This window comes from Borostomias antarcticus (genome assembly GCF_949987555.1).
Source record: "Borostomias antarcticus genome assembly, chromosome: 12".
In the NCBI taxonomy this organism is placed as follows: Eukaryota; Metazoa; Chordata; class Actinopteri; order Stomiiformes; family Stomiidae; genus Borostomias; species Borostomias antarcticus.
This window is the reverse complement of record NC_140245.1, coordinates 12,073,625-12,097,824: the sequence shown is the minus strand read 5'-3', so window position 1 is coordinate 12,097,824 and position 24,200 is coordinate 12,073,625. Positions and strand designations below refer to the sequence as shown.

The following is a 24,200-nucleotide window of genomic DNA, read 5'->3' as shown; positions in this document are numbered from 1 at the left end:
AACCAACCCGAACAACACTAAATGACCTCTGAACTCTGCACCGAACCAGCCAAGAACCCCCCTCCACCCCACCACACCTCCAGGCTCACTTACTGCCCCCGCCCGCCCCCCACCAGCCTGCCTTACCTACCCCCCCCCCCTCCCCTTAACCTGTTGCTGCTCTTACTGCCCGTCCTCAGACTATCCTCCATCTGTCTTTTCGGCGCCTCACCCCTCTCCCACACACCTTTAGCCTTATCTCCGTCCTCCACCTCTCCGTCCTCCTCTCTTCATCCCCTCCTCCCATCTCTGCCTCCTCTCCTACATAACCCCCCCCCCCTCCAAACTCACCCAAACTCCTCCAACCGCCCCCCTTTTACCATTCACCCCATCCTCCATCCACCTCCCCCTCTCTCCCACCCCGAGTCCCCAACACCAGCGCTGGAGTCTGAGAGCGGGTCAGTGGGGTAACAGCCCCGTGTTGAGTGGTTCAGTGGGGTATCAGCCCTGTGTTGAGTGGTTCAGTGGGGTAGCAGCCCTGTGTTGAGTGGTACAGTGTTGAGCGTAAAGCAACCGGAAGAAGTTGGTGTTAGAAATGTGCCCTGGTGGTCTCAGAAACGTGTGTCCTCCAGGCCGGTGCAGATGGAGATGGTAGAGGTTTCCCTTATGCACTGGTCTGGGACCAGTTGTAATCCCCTCTCCCTGGTGTCAGTGAGGTTAGGGGAGGGGAGCAGGATCTGGTCTCAGACCAGGCTTAAGGGAAGCTTGTATTGAAAGCCAGACGACCTGGGGACACTAAGTGCTCATGCATGTGAAGTCATGGCTTGTGAAAGGAATTGTATTCAGACACATCCACCCACACACACATATACAGAACCTGTACCCTTACACACACACACAGACACACACACACACACACACACACACACACACACACACACACACACACACACACACACACACACACACACACACACACACACACACACACACACATTTAAACATGATCGATCTCTTATGGAAGAAGACTTGCCACAGAAATGCAAGTTTACTCATTGTGGCGCCTCTTTATCAAAGACTTTTTTTAAGTACAATGCAAATGCCAAGAGATCCACTGTCTCTCACTTGACACCATGGAGGAATGTACCTAGATGCACACTTCTGTGTTGTTGTGTAGTAACTTGATCTATTTCATAGAGGAAGCTTGTGATTGTGAACAGTGAATGGTCTCTCAGTAATTAGCCAAAGGTTCTGGGTAGCAGAACCTGGTTCCATTTCAGCCTCTAGCCTCTTCCTTTGGTTCCTCTGATCCCGTCCGAGCACCCATCTTTCTGAGAGGACTGGATAGGTGGAACCCGAGGACTGGATAGGTGGAACCCAAAATGGTGGAGCTGCCATCATTTTTCTTTCACCTGTCCAGTTCAGCCAGCCTACAAAGGGATGCATGCTAATGGGCTAGAGAAGGGGAAGTTGAGGGGCAGAAATGGAATCGGTCCCAACGCACGTATTCACGCTCCTCTATAGGAGGCCTCAGACGAGCATGTGCAATAATGACATGGTTTAATGAATGATCATGGCGCACCAGCTTCTTGTTTTTTTGCCTGACACTGGAACTGAAGTATTTACTCTTACCAGGCTAGAAGACCGTAGTGCAATATTCTACTATTCTACTCTTGTCCTATTCTAATACTACTGACTGAAACGAAGTCTAATGTTTTTTTTTCTGCAGTGTTGATGCATGAGAAAGGGACGGAAGCAAAATAAATAAATGAAATAGCTTGTGGAACAGGGGATCACCAATACATGCCAAAGTTTGAACTTTGAACTCTCCATATTTCACATATGTTTTGCCCTGTCCATGCGAATGACATGTCCAGGTGTGATGGCACTCCACAGTCACCATCACCCTGGCAATCGAGACCATCTGTGACATCATGATGGAGACATTTCAACGGCTGGTCCCGGACTGCCGACAGAACCAGAGACGGTGACCGATAGACATTTTGGTTCAGTTTAGTTGGAAATGTGTGCTCTTTAAATGAGCTCATTTTGATGATATAAATGGACCAAACATGTATGGTTCAGTATTCCAGATCCTAAATATTTGCTCCTGAGGAAGAATCAATTCTGGAAAAAACATAATTGTCTTGGTTTAGCCCGTTGTGACTCTGGTAACAGGCATCATATGTTCTCTAGCTGTTTCAGACTTTGGCAGGCTACTGGTGGGACCAACGTTCTAGAATTGGCAATTAGTGATTGTGTCACAGTATTCCGACCCCCTGCTGCTGTGTGAGTGTTCTGTGCTGTACATTGGCCATGGTCACACTGTATTGCTGTATATGAAATGCTTTGTACTGTGTTTACCTGTACCTGTTTGTTTTTTGAGTGATAATCAAATTTTGAAACATTTGCTATATGCAAAGTTGAATATCTGGGTAGCTGTGCAATAGCTATTCATAATATATCTGCTTTATTCTGATGTTAAACATCACTGTATTAAGGATATTCTTGCAGATTTGAGTTTGTTTCTGTTTTGTTAACATTTTTTAGATGTTTGTTAAATGATGCATTTTTAAATCCATTAGTCTCATTATATTTGTCATGAAGTAATGAATAACGCCTTTAATTTAGGAGAAAGCAAACCCAGTCATGCCCACTCATATAAAAGCTCTGATAATGTGGCTTCTCTGGAGCGCCTGGGGGCTCCTCCCAGGAATGGCCTTGAAGTGACTCTAGTGTTTGGCCTTCACTTACTGTAGACACAAAATACTCCTTTACATTTGCCAGCAAGGTCTTGTTTGCGCTCCACTCAATTCAAAATCCTTAAAGGAAATTGCTTTTTTGCAACATTTTTTAATATAAAACCTCATGTCTGTGGTTCAGTTCTTTTGGAAAACAAGGATATGAAAAGGAAAATAATTTCTAAGAAAAGTATTTAAGTACCAAAGCAGAAGCAGGATGCTTTGATTTGTAAGATTGTGCTTGAGATTGAGTCAGTGCAGTATCTAAACAGAGCGTAAACAAGCCCTTTTTGTTGTGTTAGTTTTGTAGAACTGCCCAGTGTGGAGCTGTTGTTGGTCTTCTATTGGTATTTGTATATAGTGCTATATGACTGATGCAGCAATGCTATGTGATTGAAGAACAGTTTGTTTTATGAGATTCAGTGTGTTGATGATGATTATAATCATTGTGTTGTATTGAACTAGAATGCTGCCGACGCAGGACTTCCTGTGTCTGAAGACGCCACACCTGTGTTTTGTTTGGGCACAGTATTATCATCCAGGGCTTTTTGGTTTCACAAAATTTAAATAAATCCCCCAAAACATTAAAAAATCGGAGTGTGTAGTCTGATTGTGTCTGAATGTGTGGAAACACCGTGTTGGAAAGGCATGATTATGGTCTGTGTGCTGGGGGAGCACAGAAACGTTCAACCTCCACCCCATGAAAGACAGACTGAACCCCATGAAAGACAGACTGAACCCCATTAAAGACAGACTGAACCCCATGAAAGACAGACTGAACCCCATGAAAGGACAGACTGAACCCCATGAAAGACAGACTGAACTCCATGAAAGACAGACTGAACGCACCTAACCATCTAAAAAAGACTAGACAACCATGGATAAACTCGCCTTCCTTTTTTATTTGCAAACAACCGAAACAACCCCACAGCATGGCAAACTACTCACACAATGGCACAGCAAAGCATTTTATAAAACAAACATGTTACAGTTTGTAAAATTCAAGTTTTGGTTTCTGCTCTAAAGCGCTGTGTTCACCCCCTCACATCAAGGGAAGAACAGAGAGGACCAGGCCTCTAAAGCGCTGTGTTCACTCCCTCACATCAAGGGAAGAACAGAGAGGACCAGGCCTCTAAAGCGCTGTGTTCACCCCCTCACATCAAGGGAAGAACAGAGAGGACCAGGCCTCTAAAGCGCTGTGTTCACCCCCTCACATCAAGGGAAGAACAGAGAGGACCAGGCCTCTAAAGCGCTGTGTTCACTCCCTCACATCAAGGGAAGAACAGAGAGGACCAGGCCTCTAAAGCGCTGTGTTCACCCCTCAGTCCTTTAACTTCTCTCTTTATTGTTCTGTTTCAACTTTCCACACATATTTGCACTGCGTCATACAATATATTCTGAACCCATAGATGTTTAAAAGTACCACAATAATACAAGTGTACTGTAACAGTGGAATATGAAGTAAATCTATGGTCAACCCTGAACACCTGTTCATTATTCATATATAAATCACAAATGTAAGAGCTATGAATACTGTGAATGTTAACTGTAAGCCAATACAAACCTACATTATTTTTTTAGAAACCAATACAATTGAGTCCAACATGTAAATCAGGTGTGAAATGCACCATGTACTCATAGTCTACTGTACTACAATCAGTACATGCAGTCAACTACTGTTGAGGTGTCAAAGCCACTGTATGAATACAGACAGGAGTATCAGATGAATACATTCCTAATTGATACATAGCAAAAAACAACAAACATGTGCCCAGTGAACCTGCCGTCCCCCACCCATGATGCATGTCGTCAGCATGTCCAGTTGTTGAATGTGGAAGTGGAGTGGACTTTTTTAGGTTAGATGCATCTATAGAGCAATCATTTCACTGATTAAAATAGTTTATATAAAAAGAACCTCAAGCAATTTTGACTTTCTTTAGAACAAAAATACATAATGAATATGACAATGTAAGATTTGGACATTTGCCTATAAGTGTTCCTGTTAACGGTTCCTACTACTGTGAAATGTCCGACCGCTAACACCTTCACTGCCAGGTTCAGTGTATTGACACATAATATAACTTATGAATATTGTGTTTAATTCGCCTGTGCTTCGCGCTCATTCTCCAGTCGACTCGCAACCGTTTGCAGCTAAATGAAGGGATTCTATAGTATGATACATGATGTCACTTTTGAGCATTGTGTTATATTTGCCCTGCTTCTCGCTGGAAGAGACGTCTGCTCTATTGTGAGTGGGCTGGGCTACATGCCTGAAGCCATTCAGACAGGCTCCTTATGTCACCAGCATGAGCTTCTCACTGCGCCTCAATGTCAATAGAAGAAACAGACAGCCCTACTTTGCACTGAACCCCCAGACGCCCCCCTAACATCATGACTAACCGTCTGTGATCTACCCAACAGGATCAACTACCTAAATAAGACTGATCTGATCTATGTTGTGAATATAACGACTACAACTAATGATAATTGTAGCCACAATGCACCTAACCCCGGTACTAACCTATGAGAATCCTAACTTTTAGAGGAAGCACCAACACTGAACACCTCAAGCACCAACACTGAACACCTCAAGCTCTGAACTCTGTTGATTTAGAAAGTAGACAGCCTCCTGAGTAGACACCAAGCATAGTTGTTTATGTACAGAGTGTACTGTACATAGTAGTGTACTAGTGTCCGGTGTACTTAGCAATGGGAAAAATGAAATGTGTTGACCGCCCCCAGGTGGAGGGCTCTGGTAGGTGTGATGAACGCAGGGACGCACATGCTAGCGTACAGGGGTCCATCTGAAGCCCCTCCCACATCGGGTGGGGGACAGAAACACACACAAATGATGACTGGGCTTTATTATCCAATGAAAAGCTACAGTAGGAGAGTTGTCTGCTGCATAGTTGAAAGCTTGGGTCATCATCAGTCCTGCTCACTGCTCTTAGAGGGCAGGGGGGTCAGACACATGGATGAAGCATCAGGTCCTTCAGGCAACAGCAGGACTCTGAGAGCGTCGTCACATCCACATCCACACAGGGGCTTTGGTTTGGAACTGTGCTCAGGACAAGTAGCCAGCTGGAAAATAAGTACTCTGTCCCAAAAAGTCTTTAGTCCATTTAATTGCACCTCACATTTATACTATGTACAAAATAGTTTCCACTTCAACTCAGGTAATAGTAACACAATACAGTCTTAAAACAAAACACAACCTTGACTAGAATATCAATCTGATCAATGGAAGCAGATGTCCTTTCATCTGACTTCCTCAAACCTTCAAACGTCCCCATGCTCTCCTAAAGCACAGACCTGCTGCAAACACACACACATTCACACACACCCCTGTCCCTCCTCACCATTTAACTGCAGATGCATCATGGGAGATCGCCACTGTGTGCGGGGATCAGACCTAGGTCCAAAATACTATTTGAAATCATTCCAAATACTCTGATATTGATTAATCTTGCCTGGTACAATGCAACCCCCCCCCACCTGAGCCTCCAGGAAGACTCAAGCAAAGCCCCATAGTCATGAGGTCCTATTTGACCTGGATCTGGTGATTATCGTCCCTCAGAGGGACAGAGGGACAGGGACGTCTGGAGGGACAGAGTCCACTCAGCCTCTCTGCACATGTGCAGCACTAATCTAAGCAGAGCCCCGTTCAGGGAGGAGGTTTGCCCTGGGCGGACCTTGGGCTGGTCTGTAGACTGTCCCCGCCCTGGGCGGACCTTGGGCTGGTCTGTAGACTGTCACTGCCCTGGGCGGACCTTGGGCTGGTCTGTAGACTGTCCCCGCCCTGGGCGGACCCTGGGCTGGTCTGTAGACTGTCCCCGCCCTGGGCGGAGCTGTAGACTGCTAGTTAACACTGTACAGCGCAATCTCAACTAGACATGACGGTACATACCAGAGTACAAAACATGCTGCCCTCTAAAAGCACTGAGTTAGAACACACACACATACACACACTGCCGCAGGAGGGTGTGTGCGCACACACGCGCGCGCACACACACGCACACACAGGCGGTATGTGGTTTATATGGGCTTGTAAAGCAGAGACGTGACGTATTTCTTTTTGTATCTGTGGGTTGCGCTGAGCACCATCACTCCATCCTGGGGAACAGACAGAGAGAGAGAGATGGATAGAGAGGTATAGAGAAATGGATAGAGAGAGAGATGGATAAAGAGAGATGGATAAAGAGAGAGATGAAATGAGAGAGATGAATAGAGAGAAAGACAGATGGATAGAGTTAGATAAAGAGAGAGATGGATAGAGAGAGAGATGATAGAGGAGAGAGGAGCGCTGGTTGGTTATCTCAGTGATGCGCAGACGGAGTGTCTGAGACGGTCAGCTGTGTTTCTGGAGCTCCACCCACCTTTATTGAGAGAGCGTACAGGTGGTTGAGCATCACATGGTTGGGCTCAGGCAGCAGGGCAGGATCACACTAGAGAGAGAGAGAGAGGAGAGCGAGAGAGAGAGAGAGAGAGAGAGATTAGTGATCACTATGTCTATGGTGGAGGCAGAGAGAATGAGGAGGAAAGAAAGAAAGACAGAAGAGGGAGCAGAGTAGCAGAGCAGGTGACCGTAGAGAGACATGACACAGAGAGAGAGAGAGAGAGAGAGATACAGACAGGAACAGAGAGAGCAAGAGAGGGAGAGTAATGGGAGAGAGCGAGAGAGGGAGAGTGATAGGAGGAGGGTCCAGTACTGTCAGTACTGACCGAGATGTTGGTGTCCTTGTTCAGGATGACCTGCAGCAGGTGAGGGGGGAGGATGGGCGGAGCCTTGAAGCGCTCCTCGGGTTTAAACATGTACTGGTCCTGACCGTACGGGCCCGGGGGCGAGCTGGACAGGTCTGCAACAAACACACACACACACACACACACACACACACACACACACACACACACACACACACACACTAGGGTTGTAACAATATATCGTGCCACAATATATCGCGATACAGAAACGTCACAATACGTATCATCAAGGTGAAAACAATATTGTGATATGTTTATTGTATATCAGTGAACGCTGGCTACACAACACTGGTAACAAACACGTCTTTTGTCTCTAGGTCTATCCATGATATTACAACAGTTAAGCTCTAAATTCACAAAGTGTAGTGGAGTAGAAAGGTGGAGAAATGCACTACTGGTGTGAACAGCAGCGCTACTGCAGCGCTTCACACCTGCCCTTAGTGTATCATATCGCGTTATCGTCAACCCAATATCGTGTATCGTATCATGAGATTAGTGTATCGTTACACCCCTAACACACACGCACGCACGCACGCACGCACACACACACTTCTGTTTCCTCTACTAATCTTCTTTACAACACATGACGCAGTCTATGTGCTAGGGATGTGCACAGCAACTATTTTCACTGACGACTAGACGGTGGTTTTGCAGCTGACTGTACGACTAGTCTAAAACTGAGATTCCCAACCACTCACTGGCAGTCAATATGCATTCGCTGTGCAGGATCTCTCACTTTGCTCTCCCCCCAAAACAGAACGTCAGCCTGTCTTTACTCAGCAAAGATCTACATGCAATTTATTTTGTTTAATTGTCAATGTCATTTTATTTATATAGCACCATTCATACAAATCAATGTAGCACATAGTGCTTTACATAAAAGGAGAAGGATAAAAACATAAATCATACAAACACAGTAAGAAATAAGTAAAAATTAAAGATAGTGTAAAATAGAATACAAACTATACCCAGGCCAGGTCGAGCCTGGCTTATGTGTGTTGGCTGGCTTGTTTCTGTGCGGGAATGGTAGGACCGTAATGTTTGATAAATAAAGATAGGTCTTGTCACCTGGACACATCAGTTCCAATGCTTCCAATGCTAATCCAGCACAATAAGAGCGGGATAGCCAGTTAGCTCATGGGCTCACAACAACTAGCAGCAGCTTCCATAACATTAATGGTAGCGGTCAGTGGCTAAACCAGTTACACTGATGATAACATAAAGTCATCCCCACCAGGAACCCCGGTCTCCTGGGTGGAAGTCCAATGCTCTCACCACTACTCTACTTGTGCAGTGGAGATCGGCGGGTGGGTTTTGGTTTCCTTCTTCCAGTCCCTAGTGTGGGTTGGGGTTAGAATATGGGTTGGGGTTGGGACAGGATCTGGTCTATAAGGCAAGGGGTAAAGGTTGGAGTGAAAGGATGAACATGTGGAGGTTTGGGGTATAGTCCCATAAAGTCATCCCCACCGGGTCTTCAACCCCAGTCTCCAGGGTGGGAGTCCAATGCTCTCACCACTACTCTACTTGTGCAGTGTAGATCGGCGGGTTGATTTTGGTGTCCTTCTTGATTTTGGTGTGCTGGGACTACTGCCTCTTGCGGTGCCAACAGAGAAATGTAGGCCAACATTGTCCGCAGTAACGGAGGGGAGGGAGGGAGGGACTGATGACCGGACGAACGCTATACTAGGTGCGCTGGCACTGTAAGTCACGCACAAAAAAGCATCAATACATTAAGCTCATTTCTCCATCACCACCTAAAGCTGTGCCAGTCAACAGTCAGTCTAATCACTGAAAATAAACCACATAGGCGTAGAGCGACTGGTGCATCACATCCTATACAAAAATTAATTACTATAGGATTTGAAGTATTCTCTCCTATTGTAATGAGGACTGTCTGTCTATAATGCAGTAGCGTACCGTGGGGTCTTGCACAGGGTCTTCTCTGACATTGTTATTACTCCCAATGCCCCCCCCCCCCCCTGCACACCCCGTACACACACATAGGGAGAGAAACTACGCATGTAGGGGTCAGTGGAGTCTTTTGGTTTTGATGTTCTGGGACTACTGCCTCTTGTGGTAGCAGCAATGGAATTGCAGGTCAACAACATGCCGCAAGAAAGACGCAAGACGCAAGAAGCATGGACAAAAAGGATTCCCTCTCCTTGGTGTGTCGGCTTACAGCCAACACACAAAAACTATAAAAACAGATTAATAAAATGTAGAAACACTAGGATATTAAGATAAGTAAAGCTACGTGGTAAAAGGTATGTTTTGCTTGTTTATCTTGCTTAAAAGTTTCCACAGTCTCAGAAATTCTCAGGTCCTCTAGCAGGGTGTTCCAAAGGCTGGGGGCATAAGAACTGAAGGCTCCTCCCCATGCCTCTTAGTCCTGGCTCTAGGAACCATTAAAAGCTCAGTGCCAGAGGACCTGAGGGACCTACTAGGTGTATATTTTAAAAGCATATCTGACATGTATTCAGGTGTTTGATAATGTAATGACTTATAGACTAATAAAATAATCTTAAAATATATTATAAACTGACAGGTAACCAGTGCAGTGATTTTAAAACTGGTGTGATGTGAGCCCTCCTTCTGGTCTTTGTAAGAACACATGCTGCAGCATTTTGAATCAGTTGGATTTTACTAATCTCATTTTTTGGTAGGCCAGAGAGGAGAGTGTTACAATAGCACGCAAAAGCATGCGTCTTTCAGTATCAGTGTGGGAGACGAAAGGTTTCACCTTGGCAATGTTTCTTAGGTGATAAAATTAGGTCCTTGTTACATTCTTTATTTGGGCATAAAAGCTAAGGTCAGCACGACACCTACATTTCTTGCCTGGCATTTCGTATTCAGTGACAGTGTTTTTAAGTGTACTGATAGTCTCTCTTTCATCCTTTTCGCCAATGATCAATATTTCAGTTTTGTCCTGGTTCAACTGGAGGAAGTTCTGTGACATCCACACATTTATTTCAGCAATACATTCTGTCAAGCGGTCAACTGAGCTGTAGTCGAGGGGTGTCAGTGATGTAGAGCTGGGTGTCATCAGCATAGCTATGGTAGGGGTAACATGTACAGACTGAAAAGTAGGGGCCCTAGAATTGATCCTTGTGGAACCCCACGTCATGAGTGTTGTTTTGATCTGTGGTCATCAAGAGCGACGAAAAACTCTCGGCCAGTTAAATACGTCCTGAATCAGTCAAGGACAGATCCGGAGAGGACAGAGAGGTTTTTCGAGTCTGCATTTATTCTGAGGTCGTTAACAACCTTCCCCAGCGCTGTCTCTGTGCTATGATGCTGGCGAAAATCTGACTGAAAAGTGTCCAAGATACAATTTGCAGCTAGGAAGTCATTTAGCTGTTTAATTTCTCTGTGTCCACAGGAGCCAGACTGGAGTTTGCCAAAACGTATCTGAGGAAGCAGAAATCCTTCTGGAAGAATGTCCTGTGGACAGATGAGACCAAATCAGAGCTTTTTGGTAAAGCACATCATTGTACTGTGTACATAAAATGGAATGAGGCTTTCAAAGAAAAGAACACGGCTCCTACTATCAAACATGGTGGAGGTTCACAGATGTTTTGGGGTGGCTTTGCTGCGTCTGGCACCGGATGCCTTGACTGTGTGCATGGCATCATGAGATCTGAAGACTACCAAATAATTTTTGAGCGCAATGTAGGGCCCAGTGTCAGAAAGCTGGGTCTCCGTCAGAGATCATGGGTCTTCCAGCAGGACAATGACCCAAAGCATACTTCAAAAAGCACGCAGAAATGCTTTAAGACAAAGCACTGGAGAGTTCTGAAGTGGCCAGCAATGAGTCCAGATCTAAATCCCATAGAGCACCTGTGGAGAGATTTCAAAACAGCAGTTGGGAGAAGGCACCCTTCAAAACTGAGAGACCTGGAGCAGTTGGCAAAAGCAGTGGTCCAAAATTCCAGTAGAGAGGTGTAAGAAGCTCATTGATGGTTACAGGAAGCGATTGATTTCAGTTATTTTTTCCAAAGGATGTGCTACAAAATATTAAGGTGAGGGTGCCAATAATTTTGTCCGGCCCTTTTCTTTCTTGTAATTATGTATAGAATGATATCAGATTTGTCTTTTTTCTCTGCTTTTTTGTGTTGTTCCAGTGCAAACAAAATAAATAAACATGTGAATACCAAAGCATTTGTAATTGCATAAATTTTCTGGGAGAAGTGGTGCATTATTTGACAGAAGTGCAAGGGGTGTCAATATTTTTGTAAAAGAAGATGATGTCCGCACACAGTATAAGGTCTCTGTCCCTCCCCCATCCATTACAGTTGTCAGTTACATTGGGGTAGATTCTTGATAGTTTGGCTTTGCTGTAATGAACTCTATGAGTAACTTTAAATGGATGAGATTAAGCCGAGCACATGAGGAGGAGGAGTTAACATTTTCCAAAGCAGTCTCCCACCACTCATCCGAAAAAATAATACCCAGTTCAGTCTCCCAACCCATCCTAATTATATGCGAGGCAGTGTCATCACAAGGAATAGCCTCATAGAGATATGAGACATGACCCCTATCCATACTTGCTGGAGGGAGGAAACATTCAATACCTGAGGGAGGGGGCAACTGTGGGAACATAGAGGGATGAGTCTTCACAAAGTATCAGACCTGAAAAAAACTTAACCGGTCAGAACGGTGCAAATTATGTGTCACATAAGTGGCACATAGGTCACCAAATTCTGCAAATAGACCATCAATATACCAGTCTCATAGATCGCTCAAACCCTCTCTGCTCCATGCGGTAAACCCAGAGTCAAATTTAGCTAGCAAGAAAAGATGGTTATTACAAATAGGAGCCGCCATGGTGAGCGAGGTCCATCCAAATTTACTTCTAATTTGGGCCCAGATCTTTAGTGTTGAAACAACAACAGGATTAGTACTATGTTCTGATGGAGATAATGGCAGGCCACAGCAGACGAAAGCATGGAGGGAGGATGATAAACAAGAGCTAGCCTCAAGTTTACACCAGCTACTATCCGATTCACTTATCCAAAGAACAACTTTGTGAAGATTGGCAGCCCAATAGTAGCGCCTGAAGTTTGGCAGGCCTAGTCCTCCTAGCCGTCTACTTCTCTGCAATAAAGACAGTCTAATTCTCTGGGGTTGTAAATCATCAGCATAAAGAGATGTCCTGTGCTCAGTACCCCCGCTTCTGACCCCCTGTGCTCAGTACCCCCGCTTCTGACCCCAGAGAACACAGTATCAGCCTTGAGTGCTATGGACAGGGGCTCAATGGCGATAGCGAAGAGCAAAGGGAACAGAGGGCACTCCTGTCGTGTCCCGCGTGAAAGAGGAAAAAACCCAGAGCGAGAGCCGTTGGTCAAGACACATGCCTGGGGGGAGGTGTATAGCAGACCAAATTGTTTGAGTGTAAAGAACAGATAGCCCCACTCTACCCTATCGAAAGCCTTCTCAGCGTCCAATGAAACAACCACCTCAGGAACTGATTGAGAATGTGGTGTATGAATGATGCCTAATAACCTACGGATATTTGTGAAGGAATGACGATTCTTTATAAAGCCTGTCTGGTCTTCAGATATCACTGTGGGGAGAACGGTCTCTACTCTACCAGCCAGTACTTAAGCCAATATTTTTACATCCACATTGAGGAGTGAAATTGGACGATAGGAAGAGCAACTTGTGGGGTCTTTATCCTTCGTAAAGAGTAAAGAGATGGAGGCTTGAGTGAGAGTGGGGGGCAGGACACCTCTATGTAATGAGTCTTCGAACATCTCCAATAGTAAAGGAGTTAATTTGTTAGAGAATTTCTTGTCAAATTCCACCCGATAGCCATCCGGGCCCGGAGACTTCACGCTCTGCATTCGCTGAATAGCTGCCATGACCTCACTAAGGCTCAAGGGCTGATCTAGGTCCTGACAATCATCTGAGGAGATTTTTGGAATGGTTCGACTTGAAAAGAAATCTGACATTACAGAGGTATCTTCAGGAGACTCGGAGGTATAGAGTTTGGAATAGAATTACGTAAATGTATTGTTAATATGTTTTGGGTCTGTTGTAAGTAAACCAGAATCGTCACAAATTTGGGGAATTAATTGTGAGGCTGATCTGCCCTTCAACTGATGAGCCAGGAGTCACCCTGCCTTGTCACCATGCTCATACAAGATACCCCGTGTCTTAAGTATCAGCTGCTCCGAATCTCTGGTAGTCAAAAGATCAAATTGTCTGAAGACTAAGCCTAAATTTCCGGATTGGGGGTTACGGCATAGCGCCGATCAAGATCTGAAATCCATGTCACTAACTCTTGTTATCTCCTAAAGCGAGTTATATTGGCATGAGCAGTATAGGAGATAACTACGCCCCTAATATTTGCTTTAAGAGTCTCCCATAACAACGAGGGTGAGGTTTCGTCATTCCTATTAGTTGCAAGAAAGAAATCAATGGCTTGAGAAATAACACCACAAAATTCAGCAGAAGAGAGCAGAGTGGGGTCAAGCCTCAACGTACGGGCTTCTTTACGCTTAGTTTTAAAAGAAAGTTAAAAAATTACAGGTGCATGACCTGAAATGGTTATAGCAGTGTATTCAGCTCAGGTCAAAGAAGGTAATAGGGCCTTATCTAAGAAAAAAACAATCGTGAGTAGGAGTGGTGAACTTGGGAAAAGAAGGAGAATTGTTTATCAGTAGGATGGAGAAATCTCCACGGGTCAATGCAGCCAGATTGGTCCATGAAAGTGGATAGGGTTTGAGACATCTTCGAAGGGTACGGTAGCCCTAGTACTAGATCGATCAAGATGGGGATCTATGACACAATTGATATCTCCTCCCCATATCAGGTAGTGGGTATTCAAATCAGGAAGCAAGGATAAGAGATTCTTCATGAACGTGTCATCGTCCCAGTTAGGTGTATACACACTCACAAGAGCAACTGGGGTTTGATATAGAGAGCCAGTAACCATTACGTAGCGACCATTGATATCTGAAATAGTGTCGGTAAGAGTGAACTGTATTGTCTTATCGATCAGTATAGCTGCCCCCCGTGCTCTAACTTAAAATTTAGAATGAAAAGCCTGTCCGATCCATGATCTAAAAGCCTAGACTGATCACCAGTACGTAAATGAGTTTCCTGGAGAAATATAATATTGCCCTTCAGCTTTTTAATATGGGAAAATACCCTAGCCCGTTTAATTGGCCCATTTATTCCACCAACGTTCCATGACAGGAATCTAACAGGGCTCCCAGATCCCATTGAGATATCTGTACTAGCCATTATGTGATATCAACAGAGTAAACCAACTGCATAGTAGTAGAGATGGAATTGAGGGAAAGTACCAGTCTGGGTGACATTGCGACAGATTCAGAAAAGTGCATACTAAAGAATAAACCTAAACAGAATGGAAAACAACACAGGATACAGCAAAAAACACACAAACACCCATCCCAATCCCACCCACCCCTCCCAGAATTGTCCCCCCCTGCACATCAAGTGTTCCCATCTCCAAACGATGGAAGCAACTGTGCAGACTCCAACAGGAGTCATCCCCTTACCAAAGGTACTTACGACTGTAACCAGAGCTAACAAAACCAAAAAAAGAGCTCAGCAGTTACACATATTATAGAAGGCACATAGAATACAGTGCAACTTGAGTTGGCTGATAACCTTCAACGCATAGCCTACGCAAAAATAAATAAATATACATTTCTGGTGGTGGCTGGTGATGCATAATATTTAAAGCAGAACGAAGCATAGACTAAATATAAGTGTGTCGGCAGTTACTTAAATAGAGCCGTAGCCTTCTTCAGTGAAAATACCGTAAACAAAACATAATCAACCCAACCGCATTTGTATAGGATAAATATGTTAACTGTCGACAATTCACTGTAATAAATCAAAAATAGAGAGAAAAATAAAAAAGTCAGCATTCTGTATTTAATCAGAGAGAAATTTTAAAAAGCCAGCATTCTGCATTTATTCTGCCGTCCTCGGAGTAGGCTACACAAAAAGAAAACTACACCACTAAGCTATAATGTGTAGGCCTAATGAGCAAGGCCACGAATGACCATGAGGCACATAACAGTGCCTTCTGCCAAGAAAGTGCAAAAGAACATTAAATCTAGGCATCAAAAATGTGACAGCTGAGGCTTACCTTCAAAGTGAAAAACAAACTTACAGTGGGATAACCCATACCCTGTAGAACATGACCAATGCAATCAGGACTATAGCTAGCTAGATCAGGAATCGGATCCATCCCGTTCCATGTTTAATGACCAGCTGGATAATGTCTACATAAATATGCTACGTTCGTTGCATAAACAACTCACCAGAATAGCCTTGCTAGGCAGCAAGAAAACGCAGACAGCCTAAACTATCAGATCAGTCACTGTTTCAAAGTTCTAATAAAGGCTTCAGCTTCTTCAGGCGACTTAAACTCCTTCTCCTCCCCATTGTATGTGACGCGCAGACGGGCTGGATGGAGAATCCCGAACCGGAGACCCTCTATGTCCCGAAGTTTCTGTCGCACATCGTTGAACGCTGCACGTGCTCAGGCTATCTTGGCAGTATGATCCGGGAAAACTGAGATGGTCATCCCACTAACCTTGATCCTCTTCAGCTCTCTTGCCCCTGCCCAGCTACATCAGACTGCATCGATGTTATCTTGCCCGACAGTTCAGTGTTCATCGCCTGCAACTCGTTATCAAGTCATTCCCCAAAGCAGAGTGCAGTTCAGCGTTAAAGATTTCCGCAATCTCATTACGCACAGATAAAATAACCTCGGATTTGAGGGCCGAGATACTCTCCGCGCCGACTGCCGGGGTGGAGAGAACATCCGGAGGGGCTGAAGACCCAGGTGAGACCGAGGCCCCGCCGCACTAAGTTAGCTTCAGTTGAGATTGGTTTTGAGATTTGTTGGGTTTCGGTGGCATTTTCACGATCAACAAACAAGGAAGGCAGTTAAAGAATATACATTAACTATAACTAAGAAACGGTAGTTGAAAAGTGCCTATTGTAATACGCAATTAAACAATACTGCTGGAGCTCCTAAACTTGCGTGCTACTCCATAGTTCGCCAAGCCAGAAGTCCAATCTATTTTTTTTAGATGGCATTTCCTAAGCGACTAGCAGAGGCTGCAGCGTAGAGTTGGATAAAGGACTCTCTGCGCTCATCCCTGCCATGCACCCGGTCAGAGGACGACTATTAACCCATCTAATGAATCTAGACCATGATCCTCCCAGGCCTCCGTACCTGAGGTGTCGGAGCACATCACAGAGTCCACCTGCAGAGCGTCAAACACCTCGAAGTCCGACTGCTTCACCTGGATCAGGTTGTTGATGGTGCCCAGCTGGCTGGTCACCACGGGCTGAGAGAGAGAGAGAGAGAGAGAGAGAGAGAGAGAGAGAGAGAGAGAGAGAGAGAGAGAGAGAGAGAGAGAGAGAGAGAGACCCAAAGTGACAAGCTGTGTAAACCATCTACTTGGTGTCTGGTATCTAATGTCTCTGATCAGAGATGTTTGAAGGCAGAATCCACAGTCCAGGAACGAGCTGGAGAAACCTGCCAGACATCATCAACATTCTGAGCTCCCGTCTGTTTTGTCCATGTTGGGCATCCTTACTTCTGAGGGGTCATGGAGCCACTGTCCGTCCACAAAGAACTTGTACTGGTGCTCTCCCTCTGGGAGGTCCAGGATGGCCACAAAATCATTATGACTGCCAAAAGGACAAAGGAGAGATTATCATTAATCATCAGTAATTAAGATTCATTATCATTAATGTAGAATGGATACATTACTGTTGAATTTTTTTTATCATTAGGGCCCGAGCACTGGTGGTGCGAGGCCCTATTGAAATTGTAAGGATTATTAGGGCCCGAGCACTGGCGGTGCGAGGCCCTATTGAAATTGTAAGGATTATTAGGGCCCGAGCACTGGCGGTGCGAGGCCCTATTGAAATTGTAAGGATTACTAGGGCTGCGAGCAGCATTGAGCGGGCCCTCGCACCCCACGCGTGTCGGGGTGCGGCGCCGTTAAAGGCTGTGCTATTTCAGTGTCCAGTACTGAGAGAAACTTCCTGTCACCAGTAGGTGGCGCTCTAACCGTGACTCAATACCGATGCATAGATGTGTTCAGGGCGGTACCTTGATGAAGCGTGAGAAATGTTGAGTAAATCTGACAATGTATGTAGGAGTTATGATGACTTCCTGCTTGACCTGTAGGCGGCGCTATAAGTATGACTCAATACTGACCTACAGATGTGTCCAGGACGCGACCTTCATCAACCCTGAGCAATTTGGAGTAAATCGGATAACGTATGTAGGAGTTATGAGGACTTCCTGTTTCACCAGTAGGTGGCGCTGTAAGTGTGACTCAATACCGACCTACTGGTGAAACAGGAAGTCCTCATAACTCCTACATACATTATCCGATTTACTCCAAATTGCTCATGCTTGATGAAGGTCGCATCTTGAACGCATCTGTAAGCCAGTATTTCGCCATACCTACAGCGCCACCTACTGGTGAAACAGGAAGTACTCATAAAACTCCTACATACGTTATCCGATTTACTCCAAATTGCTCAGGGTTCATGAAGGTCGCCTCCTGAACACATCTATGCATCGGTATTGAGTCACGCTTAGAGCGCCACCTATTGGTGACAGGAAGTTTCTCTCTGTACTGGACACCGAAATAGCACACCCTGCTACACCGTCTCATTTAACACCAGTAGTTTTTGAGCTGTCTATTCTTGTCTCTGAGGTCTCGTTGGGCGTGGCTGGCATTTGAGACAGCAAACCAGGAAGGAACTACCCAGGGTCATGCATGTGTCCTGTGTCCTGTACCTCTTGTTGAGGGGGATCTTGGTGCTCCAGCTGTTGAAGGAGCCAGCGATGTAGACCTCCTTGCCCCCTCCGGACCAACGGATGACCGTGGGCCGTGCCTGAGGGCTGGTCTTCACCAGGTCATCCAGGTCGGGGGTGAACTCCTTCTCTCCCAGTAGCTGAGAGGACAGGGGAAAGGACAAGCCAGAGGAATCAGACAGGTGAACTGAGAGGACAGGCCAGAGGAATCAGACAAATGAACGGGCATCTCCAGGTCATCGCTGCGTCACTACCATCTACGGTGGCTGTTCTCCTGGTGTGCTCACCTTCATTGGCCCTTGGGGCACTTCGTCCTGTGTGATGTGTTTTATTAGATGTACCCAATTGTTATGTCCTCTTACATTTTTAATTTTATTTAACAGTTATTTAACCAGAAAGGACCCATTGTGGTCAAAACCCCTCTTTTGTGAGGGTGACCAGCAGCCAAGAGGTCAACAGGAGGTTGTCTGAATCTACATACTGTGCAGTAAAATAATCATCCCAGTTGTCAACAACATGTCCTCTGTCAGAGCTCTGAACTCAGCAAGCGAAAGCAAATCCTATTTCCAAGCTTGAAAGTCTGCAGCTTGTTCCTTGACCAAGGAGTGTTAAAGGAAAATGCTCTTTTTCACATTTCTGTCCTAATAGGGACTGTGAAGGATGGTAGGAGCTGAGCACAGACTACAGAACAGAGTTCATGTCTGATAGCAGCAATAACCTTGGACTCCGGTCCGTGTGTGTTGAAGATGTTGGGGTCATCGGTGCTATCGACCATCTTGCTGGGCTCATGGTCCTTGTGGCTGCCCCCACTGTCGGAGCGTTGGGCTTTGGCGCCATGGCGATCTCCGGAAACCCGGTCACTGGTGTTACCCATGATGCACCTCACTGAGCCTGCAACCAGAGCACTGCAAAATGATCACAATGTTGACTTGTAGGCAGGGGTGTATCTACCATGGTGGCACCAATCATTGTGTGCTTCGATTGTGCAAGCCTTTGATTTGGGACAGGAGTGTCGTTGATGAATACAGTTCTGCAGCAATATATATCTGTGAGGTAAGAACACTATCAGGTATTTCTAAGTTCTTGAGAATTGCATATGAGTCACAACAATGTCTTGCAAATTACTGTTTCCCGTTTGCATGGGAAAATGTTCATAACAACATGCTCATATGGCTATTAGCTTGCTGTCCATCTACTGTAGTTAGCTAGCTAACACTTAGCCAGCTAGCTCCATCAACAACATGTTTTCATGGGATAGCTTAGCTGTCCGTCTGTAGCGAGACACTGACAGCTCGCTCCATCAAGCCCAACCTGGCTGTGTGCAACGCTTTGTTCCAAATTAAGGCTCTTTACTTGGTCCTTTTGTTAAGATATTTTTAATAGTAGCCAGCTACTGTACAAGTAGTCGTTTGCTCTTTATTGTGTGTGTAGCAGCTAGCTATCTGCCCTCATTTCACAGGCAACTTTAAGTGTTTGTTGTTCTATGTTAATTCAATGCATTAAAAGTCAAGAAAAGTATAATTTTCAACCAACCACTTAAATTGAAATTGGGCATAATATGATAACTATTGCTTATAGGCTACTTATAGGCCCTGTGTCCTCAGGGTGGACACAATGAACCTGAGAAAAGGATATATTAATATCAGACAGGGACAGCCAGGTCAGGCTGAGAGCACAAAGCAACAGTGAAGGTCAGTCGGCCTGAACGCAGCCAGGGACCATCACCTGTTGAACAACATCTAGGACCAGACCAGCAGCCATGGAACTACAGGACCAGACCAGCAGCCATGGAACTACAGGACCAGAACTACAGGCCAAAATAGGAAGAAAAATGTAACCATATTTATACCACATATATAATATACAATTTGTTGTTCTGCAGGAGTGTACAGTTGTTCAGTGAATGAAGAATGTAATTATTAGTTATACTATATTGTAAAAAGTATAATTTAAATGTAGGCTAAATGAAATGTAAAATATGGTTAATGAAGTGAAGTGTTAACTATGTCAATCAATACTTTTAGAAGCACCCAGGGAGGAGAGCACTGACCCTGCCATGGCCATACTGTACCTCTGAGCATAGCGGCTGGCCAACGCAGCTTTTCTGCAATGAAATTGATCAATTTCAATGCGCAACACCAAGAACAATGAAAGACTGACTGATCTCGGGGTGCTAGGCGTGGAGTCCAATAGAGCCAAGGCCTTGGGTATGGGTGAGTGGATACGGTTGTTTAATAGCTGACATGGCAGTCGCAAACTACAGGTGTTTGGATACCTCTAAATGATCATGAGAACTGAAATTCCACCATGACTGCTGCTTGATTTCTGATCATTCTGTTTATGTCTGATTCTAGATGTTTACTGTTCAGGGTACAGAATGATGAAAACTATCCCACTGTGAGAATGACTGCTGCTTTATTTCTGATTATTCTGCATAAGCCTTCTTTAGGCTACTGGAGCTGAGCACTATTACTGAGAGCCTACAATTTAGAATAGATGTGTCCGTTGACAGTGTTCTATAATGTCTACCTTGTCGTGTGGCCTTGCCATAGACTGTTGCTTCTCAAGTGCATGTCATACCTCTCTCGATCCGCTTCGACTTACCAGCTCACACACCCACACTGACTGTGTCGACGACGCCCCCATAAATGTCAACAAGTCCTAATGCGACACAGCTAACGAGACAGCTGGCAAGTTAACTATCCGAATACTCCCTGTTGACAGGGTAAATAGTTATATATGTATAATAGTCATGTTAAATAGCTAACGCTGATCACTAGTGCTATTTAACTAGGGTTAGTTAACGTTAGCTACTCTTCCACTACAGCTTCGTCTGAACAGTGGGGAATATTTTTAGACGATCTATACTTGGAGTGTTAAATTCCAGCAAGTGACATTTACGATGATCGACATCAAATGTAGATTGCAAACTTTACGTATTGAGATTTCTCTGTTACTCACCACTTGATTGGAATTAAGTGCGCTATTATGGCAGGGTTTTTATCTCCAACTTCTACAACGTCAACATTCTCAACCCGCTTATCACCGACTACGGATACTCAGTTTGGACAATCAGCTAAATATGGCCGTTTCGCAAACACCAAGTTCCCATGGTGAAATATGCATCGTAAAGAATTGTGTCAAATGGGCATCTGTGTACCCTGATGACACATGTTCACTCTTTAATTCAATCCACGACACAGTAATATGAGATCAATTATTTATTTATGAGAAACATAACATGATTAGGATGAGGCCACGTCTCCAGTTCCAGGTCCATATTCAGGGAGGTCATCCTTTGAGTTCTTCAAACATAAACGTACATGTAAGAACCTTTATTTTAGGCTATACATTTAACTTAAACTTTATCTTATACATTTAATCGTGTAGATTCTCTCACCACCAACCATGAACCGGCTATTCAATCGGCTATTCCTGATTAGGATTCAGTTTGAGAGCATAAAACCATAGTAAACAGTGTGAAAACAATCAACACATCAATACATGAAATGTGCTTTATCATACTAACTAACTAACTAACTAATTAACTAACTAACTAACTAACTAACTAACTAACTAACTAACTAACAGTGCACAAAAACCTCAAACTAATAGGCCTACCAAACAACTGAAAACTGACCAAGGATCCAATGAAGACCCTGGTGAGGTCCAGGACCGCCTCTGGCAGTCGGACCCTGCTCCTGGGCTTGTCGCTGCCCTGGATGAGCTCACAGGTGACAGATGAAGAAGAAGATGGCAGTGGGGATGAAGAGGTCTGGAACTTTGCGGTGGAGGGGCAGGGATGATGTCACTGCTGTCTCGGGCTGCACCTCGGAGCTTCGGCTGGGCTGACGGGCGAGGCGGAGGGGCAGCTGTCCTCAGAGATGGTGGGCCTGTCACAGCATGTTTCTTTAAAATTATTATTATTAGCCTATTATTAGGTGGGCTAACTTGCAGAAGCTATCCCAACTTGTGATATTCCCACTATTTCTTTCTTTCTTTCTTTATTATTAGGTGGGCTAGCTTGCAGAAGCTAGCCCAACTTGTGATATTCCCACTATTTCTTTCTTTCTTTCTTTCTTTATTATTCTTCTAGTTCTCCCCAGTTTTTGTCTCCTTAACTACTTCTTCATACTTTGTGCTAGAAACTTGATTCAAACTTTAAAATGTTCATAATGTTTAGCTCTTTAAGATCCATTCAGATTTTTGATATTTTTTTTACAGTTTTTTTTATTTATTTAACTTTTAAAACTATTTTCTACAACGGAGAGTTTGGATACTTGATTCTGATTGGCTAGCAGCCGTGGTAAAATACTCTGTAACCCACGGCTGCGACCGCATAACAATTAGTATTAATGAGTATTAATAAGTCAATCTCATTGACGAGGCCATTGATAAAAGCAAGCGGTAGGCTATGTTTTGCGTAGCAACCACTCGCAGCAACCTCGCCTTTTTCGTATCCTATTACAATAACGCACTCATCAGTTCGACTCCAACACTTCCACACCCCTACCAGCAAAAACGAGTGCTCTGGAGAACTGTTTAAATAACTGCACCATGGCTGGAAATATTCAAATGAACCACCCGAATTATGCCTTATGGCTTATGTGAACAAGGCCAACCCAAATAGGCGAGATAGCCTATGTTGCCTGGTAACCATTTAATTCAGTACTATAGCCTATCGCGGAAGATTTTGTTAATACTAAAATGATAAGAATGATCAGTAAATAAATTATTGAATGTTACTACTCAGTGTTTTTTGTGAATATACTGTATATATGTAGTAACCGTTGTAGAAAAGCAATTGACCACTCGAGTACGGTGGCCGACGCGTGCAAATCACAACGGCAAATCCGGAACACAACGGCAAGTCCAAAAAACACAACCGCAATGTTCAAACACAACAACAAAGTTAAAAAACACAACAGCAAGTCAGAAAACACAACTGCAAGTCGGAAACACAAATGCAATACAGAATACACAACAGCAAGAGAGAAAACACAATCGCAAATTGGAAACCACGATTGCAACTCCCAAAAACACAACGACAATAACCAGAAATCCCATTAGAAATGTGTCAACCGGAAAGGGATTTACTACTTGTTGAATCTGATTGGGCAGCTATAGTGTCAATAACAGTGGGACATATGCGGGAAGCGAATACTCAAATTAATTTGAAATGATACATTTAATGACTGGGTTTAAGAATGGAACTATTTTTCTCCCAATGTAAAAATGCAAAATTAAGCAATTGACCACGAGAGGCAGTGGGTTACAGGGGATTTTACCACAGCTCCGCTATCGCGTCGGGCCTAACAACGCCCCGTAGCTGTGGTAAAATCCCCTGTAACCCACTGCCTCTCGTGGTCAATTGCTTAATTTTGTCCCATTGAAACTGCTTTTGGAATGTTCAGAAACTTTATGTTTTTAGAGTGGTAGCAGCAGTTGCTTTGAAAATATTCACAAATTTTGTAAACTGCTGGCACTCCTACAGTTTTGAGAGCTTATTAGCATATTATATATCAAAATGTTCACACAACTGTGCTGATTCATAAAATGTAAGTATCTAAGCTGTGTGACTTATAGTTTTCGCTGTGTGACGATTTGTTTGGCAACTGCGCTCCCCATTGAAACATATGGGAATGCACTCTAACTTTTGAGCTGCTAATTTTGCATTTTTACCCTTTGTCTAACTTGTCCCCATGCCTACAGTGTTTAAGCTACACGGACATATTATACATAGAAATGTTCTGCAAGTTCTCAGGATTCTTATCCCAGCAAACACACAACGTCAGGGAGACGTTCAGATCATGTCTTAATAACGTCCGTCGGTCCAGAACCCCATTTGTACGTCTGCTGGACGCCTTAATATTCAAACGTCTGGCTTGGAC

The 24,200-nt window shown here is 44.4% G+C and overlaps 1 protein-coding gene across 8 annotated transcripts; it reads right to left on the bottom strand.

Moving 5' to 3' along the window:
* Positions 1 to 3,677: 3,677 nt before the first annotated feature.
* On the bottom strand, positions 3,678 to 21,351 carry prkab2 (protein kinase, AMP-activated, beta 2 non-catalytic subunit). 8 transcript variants are annotated; one of them, XM_084447418.1, is made up of 10 exons: positions 21,271 to 21,330; positions 20,381 to 20,413; positions 20,035 to 20,116; positions 19,028 to 19,200; positions 18,292 to 18,449; positions 17,072 to 17,165; positions 16,705 to 16,819; positions 7,443 to 7,576; positions 7,097 to 7,165; positions 3,678 to 6,833 (listed from the first exon to the last, which is right to left on the bottom strand). In XM_084447418.1, exons 4-10 carry the CDS (start codon positions 19,181 to 19,183, stop codon positions 6,756 to 6,758), a joined length of 804 nt encoding a protein of 267 aa, XP_084303544.1. In that variant the 5' UTR covers positions 19,184 to 19,200; positions 20,035 to 20,116; positions 20,381 to 20,413; positions 21,271 to 21,330; the 3' UTR covers positions 3,678 to 6,755. The 8 variants fall into 8 exon arrangements, 7 of the variants coding, with proteins under 7 accessions (XP_084303544.1, XP_084303542.1, XP_084303540.1 ...); XM_084447416.1 differs by lacking the exon at positions 21,271 to 21,330 and adding an exon at positions 20,914 to 21,254 and having other exon boundaries at positions 19,028 to 19,214; XR_014630716.1 differs by lacking the exon at positions 21,271 to 21,330 and having other exon boundaries at positions 3,678 to 6,451; positions 6,530 to 6,833; positions 19,028 to 19,214; positions 20,035 to 21,254.
* Positions 21,352 to 24,200: the final 2,849 nt, after the last annotated feature.